Source organism: Rana temporaria, chromosome 2, assembly GCF_905171775.1.
Source record: "Rana temporaria chromosome 2, aRanTem1.1, whole genome shotgun sequence".
NCBI classification, from domain to species: Eukaryota; Metazoa; Chordata; class Amphibia; order Anura; family Ranidae; genus Rana; species Rana temporaria.
This window is the reverse complement of record NC_053490.1, coordinates 100830323-100846553: the sequence shown is the minus strand read 5'-3', so window position 1 is coordinate 100846553 and position 16231 is coordinate 100830323. Positions and strand designations below refer to the sequence as shown.

General features: G+C 40.4%; 1 protein-coding gene across 1 annotated transcript; it reads left to right on the top strand.

Moving 5' to 3' along the window:
- Positions 1 to 4088: 4088 nt before the first annotated feature.
- On the top strand, positions 4089 to 13901 carry LOC120929283 (keratin, type II cytoskeletal cochleal-like). Its single transcript, XM_040340609.1, has 9 exons — positions 4089 to 4585; positions 6454 to 6662; positions 9425 to 9485; positions 9574 to 9669; positions 9762 to 9926; positions 11067 to 11192; positions 11564 to 11784; positions 12989 to 13017; positions 13516 to 13901. The coding sequence occupies exons 1-9, from the start codon at positions 4160 to 4162 to the stop codon at positions 13683 to 13685; spliced, it is 1503 nt and encodes a 500-aa protein (XP_040196543.1). The 5' UTR covers positions 4089 to 4159; the 3' UTR covers positions 13686 to 13901.
- The last annotated feature ends 2330 nt before the right edge of the window (positions 13902 to 16231 follow it).

The following is a 16231-nucleotide window of genomic DNA, read 5'->3' as shown; positions in this document are numbered from 1 at the left end:
CCCCATTCTGAATCGACTTACGCAAACGATGTAAACGACGTGAAATTCGACGGCTGTCCGACGTCCATACTTAACATTGGCTGCGCCATCTTTTTGGTGGTTTATCTTTACGCCTGAAAACGCCTTACGTAAACGGCGTATCTTAAATGCGACAGGCGAGCGTATGTTCGTGAATAGGAGTATCTACGTCATTTACATATTCTCGGTGTAAATCGACATACACGCCCCTAGCGGCCAGCGTAAATATGCAACTAAGATACGACAGCGTAGGAGACTTACGCCGGTCGTATCTTAGCACTATTTAAGCGTATCTCAATTTGAGCATACCGCTTAAAGATACAACGGCGCAGATTCGGATTTACAATGGTGCATCTACTGATATGCCCTTGTAGTTCTATATGAATCTAGCCCACAATATATAAACTATATAATTATTATCCCGAAAGGCGTTTACGGATTCCCTCTATCTATTGCATAAATGTGTTGATTTATCTACGCCTATAATTAGCTACTCTATTATGATCAGAGCTTTTTTTATCAGAAAATAGGTGCAGGAACTCAACCACGACCCCGTTCAGATTTCACAAACAGTAGAAGGGTCTTAAAGGGGCATTAAATACCAGGATTGCATTACATACAGAGTGCAGAGTTCAGGGGGTTACACACAGAGTGCAGAGCTGTCACTTGTAAACACAGAAACCAGACTTCTGTGTTTACAAGTGATTGTGGTGAGCGGGCACCAAAGGGTCTGAGCCAAAGGTGGTGGAACTGAGTTCCCCCAAGTTCCCCCTGAAAAAAAGCCCTGATTATGATTCTGATAAGCACAATAATGTAAAGTTAGTTATGAAAACACACACACACTGCTGCTAGTAAAAACAATATCTTTAATTTATTTCCCAAGAATATAGTATCTGGGGGGAGAACCTCTGGGAGAATCTAGGATGGACAAGGACCTGGGGGTCCTTGCAGATGATAGGCTCAGCAATGGTATGCAATGCCAAGCTGCTGCTAACAAAGCAAACAGAATATTGGGATGCATCAAAAATAGGATTAACTCCAGAGATAAAATGATAATTCTCCCTCTTGACAAGGCTCTGGTCTGGCTGCACCTGCACCCAGAGTATGCTGTCCCGTTCTGGGCACCAGTCCTCAGGAAGGATGTACTGGAAATGGAGCGAGTACAAAGAAGTGCAACAAAGCTAAAAAAGGGTCTGGAGGATATGACTGAACTTATTCTCTCTGGAGAAGCGATACTTGAGAGGGGATATGATTTCAATTTACAAATCCCAGAATAGGGATAAAACGTTTTTTTGTGGAAAGGAGTTTAACAAGACATGTGGCCACTCATTAAATTGAGAAGAAAGAGGTTTAACCTTAAACTACGTAGAGGGTTCTTTACTGTAAGAGCAGCAATGATGTGGCATTCCATTCCACAGGCAGAGGTCTCAGTAGGGGGCCTCAATAGTTTCAAGAAATAAGCACCTGAACGACCACAACATACAGGGATATACAAGGTAATACTGACATATAATCACACACATAGGTTGGACTTGATGGACTTGTGTCTTTTTTTAACCTCACCTACTATGTAACTATGTAATCTGTAAGCAATTGCTTTCAAACCCCAGAACCCTTGGGAGTAGTACGTGGCTGGGAGGAGGAATTTCCAGATGCTGTCATCCTGAGTGACCCAGAGGAGTCTGCTTATCAAGCCTCTGCAAATTTGAGGCGCATGGACAACCTCATGCTTCAAAGCCTGCGAAAGGACCCAAGAATACATGGTATAAAGGAGACGGATGATTACTGATTGGAAACCCTCCTTGACCACCATTATAAGAAGGAGATCTCAGAAGGCATCCCGTCCCCACAGAGTGTGCAGGAGATAAAATCTCTTGAGGACATGTTAAAGAGGATTTTATTGAACGTTTTTTCGGACTCTAGTAGGTTACAGTGTCGTGGAAAACGTTGTTTTGAGTCTTCTGTTGGTCAAGAGAGGAGCGTTGGAGATAGCGTCAGCCTAGGTGAGGCATTTTGGAATTTTTTTAGTCCTCGCCGCCCAGGGCTTTCAGCTTCCACATCCCATCAGCAATGTCTGCATCACATGGTGGAGGATTAACTCAGGGCCAAAACAGAGATGGAGAGCTTTCCAGCTGATGATCCACTGACTTACTGGGTCATGAGACTAGACCACTGGCCAGAACTTTCCCAGTATGCTATTGAGTTGTTGGGCTGCCCTGCATCCAGCGTGTTTTCAGATTCAGTGCTGCAGGAGGTTTCATAACTGATCATAGAACGCGTCTGTCCACAGACTCTGTAAACCGTTTGACCGTTTTGATTAAGTCTTTTTGGGATGTGGAATCTCTGCAGGACTTCAAATTACCCAAAGCTTTGAGGGTGTTTAATCATTTCATCTGGAGGAATGTTTTTGATATAGGTTTCATGGGCACAATATTAACACCCAAAGACAAAATTTTCAGCACCTGTTTGACAGGTGCATACTGTAGCATTGCAATTTTCTTTTGCCTTCATCAAGAGTACCTATATAGGCTTACAGTGGAAAGGCAGCCCGACATCAAAGAGTCATTTTTCTGCACCTGTTTGACAGGTGCATATCATTGCAGTTTTCTACAGCAAGGCCAATTCTTGCTTTTATCAAGAGTACCTCTATATGGCTACAGTGGGAAGGCGCCACTGACACTCAAAGACCAAATTTTCTGCACCTGTTTGATAGGTGCACATTATTTTTTACATCAAGGCCAAGAGTACGTCTATAGTGTTATGGTGGGTAGGCGCCACTGACAACCAAAGACCAATTTTTACGCACACGTTACTTCTATCCAAAGTCAAAGTGACACCAGAATGTATCCAAAAAATCTCTAATATTGTTCCCAGTGCACTACATTGTGGCCTCATCATACACACTGGCTCCCCAGCTGTTGCTAAGCAAAATAAAGGCAGCTTGCAGTGATAATTTCATTTTGTTGGGGCGTTATAAATGCAATTATTGTTGAAGCAAATTCTAGGCATGGTACAGATCTTCAACTTTACAGGTAGACTAAGGGGACCCCCAGGCACTATATTGGAAGGATTTTTAAATTTTTATGCTTTCACTTTAAAAATCACTGCTCATTTAAAAATTACGTTTTTCACAAAAAAAAAATTTATTACTACAGGTCCCCCGGGGCAGGACCCAGACCCCTATAAGCATTGTATTCCCAATTACTTGCATATAAGCCTTCAAAATGGGCACTTTTGATTTTTTATGTTCGGGTCCTATTGACTTTAATTGCGAACCGAACAGGGGTCCATTTGGCCCATCCCTACTGATAAGGTGGTGCTGGGATCAGTGACAACAGAGGAATAGTTACAAGCTGTTTCACTACACTGTGCTACACAAATGGAGCTACGAGTTCCTGCCTGTAAATGGCTATTGCTAATCTGACTGGGAGCCTGTCAGATAAATTAAAGTGATTCAGATGGAGTAAGCAAAAGCTGTGCAGGAGGAAAGTAAAGTAGACTGTATATAGACTGCATATAGGAAGGTGTCCCTGAAGTTTTGATGAAAGTTTGCTGAAATCAAGTGGGCATCCCATAACCTCCCATCCCTATCCAAGTTATTAACCTCCTAATAAACAACAAAAACAAAGTCACATACTCTGCTCTGTTTTTGGGTGCTTGTGAAAGAGTGGGGATCCAAGTTCATTAGCAGTCCCTATGGGGTGTGCTACATAACCTTAACATGAATAACATTGAAATCCCTGAAATTCAATATCTTGATTTTTTTTAATATTGGACTATTCCAAGTAGAACAAACTAAGGCATTACTGGGGCATATACAAGACATGGTAATTAATTCTTGTAATAACATTAGCTCATATTGCTTATACTAATATAACATTGTTTTATTATATTATTAGCCACTAGTAAATGTGTCACAGCTTTGAAAATATAGGTGGGTTACTGTTTTATTTTCTGTGACAAACGGATGAACTATTATGATCAAGCTAAAATCATAGGAAGTCATAACAATGTCAATATTACTATCTACACCCAGTTTATTATAAAAAGAGCCTAGCAAGTGTCAGTGCATTAAACATTGCTCTGGAGAGTAGACAGCACCTTAGATTCTCTGTGTATCAACTCTAAGAGGAGATCCATCATGTCTCACCGCTCAATCCTGGCCTCATCTGGACACAAGCACTTCAGTTCTGGTTCTGTTTCTTTACCCAAACATTCCAGCTCACACAGCTTCCTATCACACTCTTCTAAAAATGTTCACCAGACCAAGCATTGTTTCAGCAGCAAGAGTGACCATTCTGTTGGGTCAAAGGGACCTAAGATTTCAATGGGAAGTTTCCATGTAGGAAAAAGTGGACATGGACATGGATCTGGATTTGGTATTGTTGGACATGGTCATGGATTTAAAGGAATGTCTGGTTCTGGAGGGATCACATCAGTTACTGTAAACCAGGGTCTTCTGGCTCCTCTGAATCTGGAAATTAACCCAAACATTCAAAGAGTTAGAACAGAAGAAAAGAACCAAATTAAGGGCCTGAATAATAAATTTGCCTCTTTTATCGACAAGGTGAGAATTGTCAAGTTCATTTATAATGAAAGGAAAAGGTGTATGTATATATGATTAAGTGGTCGACAATATTTATAAGGTAAAAAAGAAAGGCACATCAAGGTGTATGTGTTATGTTGTGTTTAATTAACCACTTGCCGCCCGCCTTATGCAAAAAGACGTCGGCAAAGTGGTTTCAATATCTTGAGTGGACGTCATATGACGTCCTCAGGATATTGAGCCGTTGCGCGCCCCCGGGGGCGCTCATTGCGGTGATCGTTGTTGCAGGGTGTCAGTCTGACACCCTGGAACACCGATCTAAGTAAAGTGTCTCCGACGGACACTCTACCACGTGATCAGCCGTGTCCAATCACGGCTGATCACGATGTAAACAGGAAAAGCCGGTAATCTGCTTTTCCTCACTCGCCTGACAGCACAAGCTGATCGATTATCAGAACAGCCCCCCCGAGGATGCCCACACTGGACCACCAGGGATGCCACTAGGCCACCAGGGATGCCCACCACAAATAATGGATGCCAATCAGTGCCCACAATGGATGCCAATCAGTGCCCACAATGGGCATCACTGATTGGCAGGCATTATTGTTTGGCACTGATTGGCATCCATTAGTACAACACATACATTAGTGCCACCTATCAATTCCCATCTATGCCCATCTGTGCCACCTATCAGTGTCCATCCATGCCGCCAATCAGTGCCCATCCATGCCGCCTATCAGTGCCCATCCATGCCGCCTATCTGTGCCCATCCATGCCACCTATCCATGCCCATCCATGCCGCCTATCCATGCCCATCCATGCCGCCTATCAGTGCCCATCCGTGCCGCCTATCAGTGCCCATCAATGCCACCACATCAGTGCCACCTCATCAGTGCCCATCCGTGAAAGAGAAAACGTACTTATTTACAATGTTTTATAACAAACAACAAAAACTTTTTTTTTTCTAAATTTTCAATAATTTTTTTATTTTTTTTGCAGAAAATTAAAATCCCAGAGGTGATCAAATACCACCAAAATAAAGCTCTATTTGTGGGAACAAAATGATACAAATTTAGTTTGGGTACAGTGTAGCATGGCCGCGCAATTGTCATTCAAAGTGCAACAGCGCTGAAAGCTAAAAATTGGTCTGGGCGGGAGGGTGTATAAGTGCCTGGTATGGTGGTTAAAGTCCTAAAGTTGTGTGCCTAAATGTACAATTTATTTTGCATAATCAACCAGTGCAGTTTGATGTTATTATGTATAACTGTCCCCACAATGATCTGCAGGTTTCTGCAAATTACTTAACATTATTTCCCAGTATATACTTTACTTAAAATGTCATACACAGCATGTCTATGAAAATATACTGCCCTTAATATAGTGACTATGAATTCAATAGGGCTGATTTACTAAAGGGTTTGAGAACTGTAATTCAAAAGTTGTGTTACTATTCACCTCAATTATCCAAACACGAGAAAAGCACCTGCTCATTATTGTATATTTATAATTAACAGGAATTTGCTTTTTTTTACGTTATTGAATAATTAAAGTAAATATCATTTTAGTGAAGATTTTGAACTCCTTTAGTAAATCAGCCTCATTGACTTTAAATTAAAGTATGAAAGCATAAGTTCTTCAGCCTCCTAAATGAACCAATTTCCACATGAGTGATATGCAGTTCATTCTAGTGAACTGTTTTATTAATGGAAAAATAGAATGTGGATTCTCTGTAGTAGTACTGTCTCAGACAAAGAACATGGGAAATATTCTAATAAAATAATTTTGCCAATCCAATCTGGTTTAGGTTCATGTGAAAGTACATACAGTATATTATTGTATGTTACTCCATTTCTATACCCATAGACAATTATTTTATACTCTCAACACAGGTAAGATTTTTGGAACAGCAGAACAAGATGCTGGAGACCAAATGGTCTATTCTACAAGATCAGAATACAGCAAGATCTCAGATTGAACCTTTGTTTGAGGCTTTTATTGGCAACCTCAGAAGACAGCTGGAGAATCTGGAATGTGAGAGAGCTCGCCTGGATGCAGAGAGGAACAGCATGGAGGGGACTGTAGAAGAAATAAGGAGAAGGTACCAATACTATTACACACTAATGCATACATTTATGGAGTACCCTGCATCTAACGGTAAAGCTTTACCCTCTCCATGTTTTGGGGCCAGGCTCAGACTGGCAACGTGGAAATTCTAGTATTAGTCCTTAAATCTTAGCATCTAATTCTTAAAGCAGAACTAAAGCTCACAATTAAACTGTTTCTCAAAATAAAGCTTGTTAGAAATGTTCCTTATGTTATTAAATCCTTAATCAAAATCCTTAAATGAAACACCTACAGTGTATGCTACATTTAAGGCATGCCTCTGGTGGTAACTGTCACATTTGCCAGTGTGTTTATGTCAGCTCTCAGCATAAATTTCACTCAAATGGTGGGTGTTATAGCTGTGTAGCCCCAGAATTTGAGAATCCCCAGATATTTACCACAAAATATGTTGATTCAAGTCTGCTGATTAAAATCATATCAAAGTGCAACTTTCAGGTAATGTAGCAATATGGTAAAACTCATATACAATTTAGTAAATCTTTATTCCTTGTTGATGCTACAATGCATGCAGGGGGAAATTGGCTTACAGAAATAATTTGCACAATAATACAGTAAGATTAAATCTTGTTGACGTGGGCACAAATGATTACAATGGCGACTTTTTCATATTTGCTTCCAAATTAAAAATGAAGATGACATTGTATTCACTTACATTCGCAATTGATGCAAACATCATCCCAATCATCCAACCATCATTGTTGTAAGGATTTTGGAAGGGAAAATAATTTTTTGTTTAATTTTTATTAACAATTTTTTTCTCCATGAAGGGGGGTCTGGATCTATTAAGTAGAGACCAGATCCACACCCTCATGCAGCTGTGCAGCCGCAGATCATTTGTAATAGTGATTTATTGCTGTCTGCAACAGCTCTGGCTGGGCCTACATACTAAGAATAAGTGCAGTGACGTGACATGTGATGACATTTCACTTCCGAAGTAAATACTAAACAGAAGCATAGGGGTTGATTTACTAAATGCAAATAGCCTGTGCACTTTGAAAAGTGCAATTGCCCCAGAGCTTAGTAAAAAAATGAATTTTTGCTTGCACATGATTGGATGATGGAAGTCAGTAGAGCTTCTGCTCATTTACTAAGCTCCAGAGCAATTGCACTTTCAGAGTGCAACTACACTTTGCAAAGTGCACAGTATTTTTGCCTTTAGTAAATCAACCCCATAGTGTTGGCATTCGTTTCTGTAGTACGCTGCTAAGGAATTGACTATAGAAGCAACAGAAGTCCAGGAGATGATCATTTTAGCTCCAGGGCTTAGAACTGAATGCTGACTGTCATTGACAGCCTTCAGTTTCAGCACTGGGACAAATAGTGTAACAGCCGCTTCTCCGCTGGCTGTTCCTTCTATTAACAGGCGCCTTCGGCGCCGTAATGCGTTCCATGCTGGAGCGCATACGGCGCTCGTGCAATGACGTCATCGCCCGGCACCATGATGCACTCCAGCGTGGAACGCGGAAGTCCCCAGTACATGGCGCTTTGTTTGAATTCAGTGCGATGCACTGCACCTGATCTCCTGCCTATAAAGGCATCTAAAGGAGATACAGCCCCTGTTCTATTATTGTCAGCCGTTCCGGCCACGCTACTACAAGGGGCAACATTATGGCCAGCTAGCATCAGAGCCTTATTGAGTCCAGGCGGCCTTCGCTCCCCATGCTGCAACCCCGCTCCAAGCAACAACAACCTCTTTAGTGCTATTGCACCTACTACTACACAACATTGCTGGGGACAACCTTGAGGCCTTTGCTGAATACCCTACACCACGGAATCCCTATCCTCTACACTGAAGCCTACACACGGATAAGTAGCTATTGTGTCACTTTTAGTGTTATAAGAAGATCTACTGCTTGTGTTCCATCTAAAACAATTGCTGTTATTTATTATGTCTTGTGGCTATCAACATACTATTTTGGATATACTGTTGTGCTAAGGACTGTTTGCTAATGATTATCTTAAAGGGACATTTACCCTCAAATAACCTGTGCGATATTTGCCGCTCATGTGCAACTATTATTAACTCAGCTATATTTGCTTCTCAAATGCAACTATTATTACCTGAGCTATATTGCCTCCTAGATGCAATTATTAGTTGTCGCTACAAATCTTATTTACTACGTGTACTCTCAAAGTACCTAAGCTATAAATTGCTACTAATATGTAACTACTAGTTGTCTCAACAACGCTTATTTACTACGTGCTGACATAAGTGCTACTTGTATATGGGCCTATCCCCTAAAGTTGCGGAACATGTTCGCCTAAACTTTCTATGCTAGGGGTTGACGTATTCTATACCTTCTCCCTTAGTCACCTAATGCACGACGCTATGTAATACTCATAATCACTAGCGTACAATTGTGCATTGCAATCTTTTAGTGAATAATATAATTTTAAACGCTAAGCTCTGGTCGCATGTTGTAATGCGTCCATTTTTAGTAGCTCAACGCCTTTCTTTATGTGACAGAGAGATGATGTAGAGATCCCCCAAGCTCCTGTTTGTGAGGAGTGACGCCTGGGGCTAATACTGAGTTGTCACATAGAGAATCGCATTGAAATCCTTGCATCCGCAGTTGTGGTTCACTCCCCTTCACCAGTGCCGTTACAAATAGTCACTCTACTCACACCATTTTAATTTGGCACTGGGGACTCAAGTGGTTTAGAAACAGTTAATAATTTACAGATTGTTTAGTATGTAAAGGACATATGTAAAAATAAAAATGTGTCTTTTTACAGATATGAAGATGAAATAAACAGAAGAACAGGTGCCGAGAATGAGTTTGTTTCTCTGAAGAGGGTAAGCATTTTAAAATTAGTCACAGCTTTCTGTATTGTCTGTTAAAGCAACACTAATACAACTAATAACTCTGTATTTCTAACTTTAGGATGTTGATGCTGCTTTCATGACTAAAGCTGAACTTCAGGCCAAGGCCGACTCCCTGAGCGATGAGATCAGCTTCCTTAGGACCCTGTATGATGCGGTAAATATTGCTACTTTTGGGTCATAAGCACATTTCTTAATTCATTTATAAAGATGTACTGTAATTGCTGTACATATTTTCTAAATTTGCAGGAAATCAATCAACTCCAAGCTCAGATTTCAGACACCTCAGTTCTTGTGTCCATGGACAACAGCCGAGACCTAGACATCAATGGTATCATCGCTGAGGTCAGAGCTCAATATGAAGAGGTCGCTAACAGAAGCAGAGCCGAGGCTGAAGCCATGTACCAATCCAGGGTGAGTGTGTTATAATTGGAGCTACAAGGCAACAGGTATCACCATTCATTAAAATTCAGAATAGATGTAAGCAGCTATGAATAGTTGAATAGTTTGAATAAGTGCTTGAGAGGAAAACGGTATATGTTCACCACTGCCGATATTCTGCCATGGTTTATTTTAAAACAGTATATTAATTTAATGAGACTAATGCTGTCAGTACAGTTATCCAGTTAACCCAGGGATGAGGTGCTGTATCTTCACGAGGACTTTCGATCACTAACCCCTTACAGTTATCCAGTGTAAAAACATTATTAATGTGCTGCCACCCGGGTAGCTTGAGGCCATCTGTATAATAGATCATAATTTAACATTTTGATTTCAGCTAACCCTTTTGCTTAAAAACAACATAATATGCTATGTATAGTTCAGCCCAAAGTTAAAATGCATTAAAGAGCAACTCTTCCTTCCCAAAATATTTATTATACCGCATTTTACAGATCCATAGATGTGATGCCTGCATTTGTTTTAATTTTGCCCTTTTTTTCCTTTTTTTTCACTTGGCAATGCGGCAAAAAAACAATTCTTTCCCTCACTCTACTGTTTCTATGCAGGGAGCCATAGTTTTTACCATTACTTCAAATGTCCATCTCTATTACATGTTAGTGGATGGGATTAGTAGTTTACAGAATGAAGAAAACATTGTTTGTGCGCTCAGTTCAACTCACTAGAAGTAACCAAGACACTGCATTTTCTTTACTTGCTGAAAATGTTTTCAGCATGAAAAATAAAAATTAATGCAGCCACCACATCAAAGTACTGGTAATCTGATATATATATACATATATATATTGGGAGGGGGTGGGATAGATATAATTTAAACATCCAGGTTAATCTTTTTTTCTGGCGATATCTTCTACCTATGATAATTCAATATAAAATAGTAGTTTTATATCTTTTTTTCTGGTGATATCTTCTACCTATGATAATTCAATATAAAATAGTAGTTTTATATCTTGATATAATAAAAAAAAATGCAGTTTTCCTATGAGACATGAGCCTTCAAATAAAATTGTGCATGGAATAACAAATAGAAATAAAACATTTGGTTTCCACAAATATTCAGAATTTTCTTCTTCTTTTTTTTTTTATTATCCACAGTTTGAAGATCTGCGAATGGCAGCTGGAAGAAATGGAAACGATCTGCAGAACAGCCAAAATGAGATTGCGGATCTCAATCGGACAATTCAGAAACTTAAAAGTGAAATTGAATGTGCCAAATCCCAGGTATAAATCCAGAGTTTGCTTTATAATTTTATGACCAACGTTACAATATTGTTAGCGCCTCTTATTTCGTTTTTTTAACAGCGCTTGTTTAGATAAATGTTTAATGTTATATTTTTCCAGATTTAGACTGACCAGAAATGTCTTTTGTTTCACATTTTTAGATTGGATATATAAAAAAGTATAATTTCTTTGTAATTTGTAATTTATTGTTTTCTTGTTGATATAAATAGAACATTTTCAGCACTTGTTTTATTGAGATCCTTTTTGCTCATCAATATTTTGTCAAGCTTATTTAAAGCAAATAAAACAAAACAGGAGATACTCAATTTATCAGATTTAAAAAAGAATGCATGATATTTAATCATTTCTAGCGTGCTGCACTTGAAGCTGCCATCAGGGAAGCTGAGGAAAGTGGTGAAGCTGCTGTCAGGGATGCCAAGCAAAAATTGTCTGAATTGGAGGGTGCTCTACAGAAGGCCAAACAGGACATGGCTCGCCAACTAAGAGAATACCAGGAACTGATGAATGTTAAACTGGCTCTGGATATTGAGATTGCCACATATAAGAAAATGCTGGAAGGAGAAGAGCACAGGTATATACTTCATATGTCAGACAAGGAACATGCTAACTGGAAGATAAAACATTATTTAGCTGCATCAGAGAAAAGTCAGGTCACCATCCTGACTGTGCTGTGTGCCAGAGCCAGATTGTAAATGTCAGTATGGACCTCAAGAGTAATAGTCTGGGGGTCTGCAAAAGTTATAAATTCCTACAGACATAAATATGTTTGCTAATCTGTCATAATTGGGCAGCAATATTCAAATGGACAGGTACTGTATGTAAGGGTCAGAACCGAGGAGTCTGTATTTTCTTTATAACTTGCCACAAATTTGTGGCAGTGTTGAATTGTAAGGCCCCTTTCACATTGGGCGGATCACTAATGATCTGCCACTGTATGCTCCGTATGCTCAGTGGGGATTGCTCCGTTGATCCCTGCTGAGCCGGCGGATGACAGGGCAGTCCCCGCACACTGTGCAGGGACCGCCCTGTCTTTTCTCCGCTCTCCCCTATGGATGAACACGGACCGCATGTCCGTGTTCATCCGATCCGCGGACGGAAGGAAAAATAGGGTTTTCTTCCGTCTGCAGAATTGGATCATTGCGGAGGGGGATGTTCATCCGGTGACACCCGCAATCTCATAGGGACCAATGTATGTCCCTTTTTCATCCGCGATGGATGGATGAAAAAGTGGACATACGGTCCACAGGTGTGAAAGGGGCCTAAGTCTGTTAACTTGCTGCACATTTTCACCGGCAAGTTCTACACTTGCAGAGCACTTGAAGCACAAGTTCGAGTTGACACTTTTCCAATTTGTAGCAAATTTGAATCACAATTCTCTAACAAGAGCAAAGTTTCATTGGTAAGTCTACAGCAAGGGCTTTGCAAGTCTACAGCATGAAAATTTAGCCACAGTGACCCCTGTGGTGGGATGATGATTGCACAACATAACTGAACCAGAACTTGCAGCATTACTGCAGAATGTTTGCAAAGAAAGTTGATCTGGAGCCCTGCAATGCGGACTTGCTGCAATTGTGTAACAAAGTTGTGAAGCCCGGCAAGTCTAGCAATAGCTTAGCAAGTCATTTTAAAACTTGCAGCACAATAGCTTGATATCTGGGTTTCTGCCTGATAGCTGGGTTATTTGTTATTTACCAGTTAATGTTCATAGGTGTAAGATTTTTTTTTTACAAAATGAAATTCATGCTACATTTTTTTATAATTTTTCTCTTTTTCAGGATAGGTGCAGAGGGACATGTAAACATTTGTAAGTAAAACAATTTGTTCCATATATAATAAAAACCTATGTGCGAATTCACATACAGTATTAATGTGAATTATACGCCTCCCACATTTAGTGTTGAATATTTTAAATATAGTTTATTTACTAATGAATAATTTATTATTTATATTAATTATTTTTACCACAGATTCTATACTCTAAACTATTATGTGTTAATGTTTTTGGGATTAATAATACTGTGCACAGATCAAGATGTGCAGTTTCTAATTTCAGCCAATCACAGGCCATCCAAAACTAACTACATGTATCTGTATATTCTAAAATATAGAGATAAAAGGACTAGGGAGGGTGGGTTAATGAATCTTTAATTAAAGTATACTTGCCATTGAAGAAAATTTGAGTAGACTTGCTGGATTCATAATAGCACATTGTCTTCTAAATTACATTGCCTAGACATGTATTTACATATTGCCTGAAATGGCAAATCTTACCATATTGACATAACCTATCCATTTATTTCAGCTGTCCTGCACTCCAGTACTGGAGGAAAACACCATTCTTCAGGAAAATCCCATGAAGCTAGTGGCCACCACCAGCACCACCAACACCACCATCATCATAAGGGAGGATTCAGCTCCAGAAGCCATGTCCCCATAAGCAAGCATCACTCCAGCCATGGACATCACTGCTAAAGTGAAGACCTATATACAGAGATATGATGAAGCTGCTCAATATATGCATGGCATAAAAGCCTACTTAGAAATGTAGAAATCTCCTTTTCATATTATGTGTATATATGAATCAGGGGTGCTGGCTTGCTTATTAGTGTAGTCTAAATATAATGTTTGCTGTATATATTTGTGACATTGTATGCTGTAAATGCTTCAATAAACAGTAATCCATGTTCCATCATCTCCTGTAATTATAAATACTGACACTAGCTCAAATTACATTTCCCACAGAACATTTACAGTAGTTTCTGATTTACAATTCTAATTTTGACCACTGGGAATATAAAAATGGATGAAGAGACAAGCTCAGCTCATTCCCCCCTTTATATTACCCACATTTATACAGAAAACACATATTATGTATGTCTGCTAAGCATATTTTACCATTGCCAGTAATTCTTGTCCCATTAAAGTCTACTGTTTCATGTCCCATTCACACACTTTAGTGAATGGGTGCCCAACCAGTGGCCCGGGGGCCACATGTGGCCCGCGGAGCCCTCTGATGTGGCCCGCGACCTCCTGCTCTGGGATTAAATAGAATACTGTTATTAAAGGTCAGTTTATTACTAAAATCACAGTGTATGTATGGGCATATCTGTTCTGAAATGGTTACTGGGCTGCTTTCAGACTGATCCGCAGGTGCAGAGCAGCACTCCTGTGGGTTACCTGCACTAAGCCATACACTTCTGTTATTACCTGCGAGTTCGGTGAGTTTTCTGAAAGTGCAACAAACCTGCAGAATATAATAGAAGTCTATTGCCAAGTGCAGAAAAGCCAAAGGTACACTGCATTGGACCCGATGTACGGGTAAACCTCAGCGCGTCAGTGTGAAAGCAGCCCGACCCAATTGGACCCTTCATTCACCTCTAAGTGGCAGATGTAAACTGACTTGTGTCCTACCTCCAATCTGATCCGGCTGTGTCCGTGTCTGCTCTGCAAATGCAGAGCAGACATGGACCTGCCATCCGCCTGCCCCACTGATTGTGGCCCGCGACCATTTACCAAGTCGCTTAAGTGGCCCTCGCACTTCAAAAGGTTGGGCACCCCTGCTTTAGTGCATGCCCTGGTAGATGCAGATTAATCTACCAGCCGGACCAGAATGGGGCTAACAATCAGCTCTAGACTAACCTTTCTCTACCAGGGTTCTGTGGCACCCTAGAATTCCTGCTAAGATTATTATTATTCATTTAATTTTAAGATTATTATTGAAAATAATGTTGATGCATAGAACAAAGGGTAAATGATCTTCCCTGGGTGTCAAATATGATAGATAGGTTACATTGTTTAATCTTTTTTTTTTGCTACCTTTGGACCATAGTAATGTGCTATAGCCTACAGGTATAATTATTGTTATCAGGGGTTTCACAAGGCCTGGACGATATTTGAAGGATTCTCCCAGGTCAAAAAAGTTGAAAAGGATCCAGAATATAAAGCACACTAGCAACTTTCTGTATGAAATATCAATAACAGTGATAGCAATAGGGGTTCAGCTCAGTATCATCATTTTATATTAACTAGTTAATGGAGCTTTCTTTTGGTGGTATTTGATCACCTCTGCATTTTTTTTGGTGCTATAAACAAAAAAAGACTGACAATTTTGAAAAAAATAAAACAATATTTTTTACTTTTTGCTATAATAAATATCCCCCAAAAATGTAAAATAAAATAAAATAAAAAATCTTCATCAGTTTAGGCCAATATGTATTCTTCTACATATTTTTCTTAAAAAAATCTAAATAACCGTATATTCATTGGTTTGCTCAAAAGTTAAAATAGATAGATTTATGGCATTTTTATTATTATTATTTTTTTTTACTAGTAATAGCAGTGATCAGCGATTTTTAGCGGGACTGCGACATTGCGGCGGACAGGTCGGACACTTTTGACACTTTTTTGGGACCAGTGACATTAATATAGTGATCAGTGCTAAAAATAGGTGTAAGTGTTGCCTAGGGAGGTGTTTCTAACTGTGGTGGGAGTGCAGTGACTGGAGGAGGAAAGAGCGCTGTTCCTGATCACCAGGAACAGCAGATCTGTCTCTCCTCCCCTGACAGAACAGGGATCCCCATTATGTCTCTCTCAGGAGCGATCATGGGTGGTCGGCGCACATCGTAGCTCCCGGCCACGTGCATCAGCTCCGGCGTCGTGCCGTGGCCCGCGTGCCCCCCTAGAGCTCTTAAAGCTGCCGACGTACAATTATGGCGATTTGTCCAGGAGAGCCAACCTACCGCAGTACAACGACGGTCATAGAGATGACTGGAAATCTCTGTGCTCGCCATCCGATTCTTTCTCCGGGCCCCTCCGATGGCACGGGAGAGCCCGGAGAAGCACCGGATGGCGGCGGGAGAGAGATGTCCCCTCCCGTCGCCTATAAGAACGATGAATCAGCAGAACAGCCGCTCTGATCTATGACTCCTCCGGCCACTGGGGGGCGCGCGCGCCCGCCGCATCACTGCGGTATCGATGCGCATGCCTGGTGGCCGCGATGTCCGCCGGGTACCCGCGAT

Excerpts from the sequence above, each read along its gene's own strand:
- LOC120929283 (XM_040340609.1), top strand. The coding sequence starts at position 4,160 with ATGTCTCACCGCTCAATCCTGGCCTCATCTGGACACAAGCACTTCAGT. Across the intron at positions 9,927-11,066 it reads AAGCCATGTACCAATCCAGG|TTTGAAGATCTGCGAATGGC; the intron begins GTGAGTGTGTTA and ends TATTATCCACAG. Across the intron at positions 11,193-11,563 it reads TTGAATGTGCCAAATCCCAG|CGTGCTGCACTTGAAGCTGC; the intron begins GTATAAATCCAG and ends AATCATTTCTAG.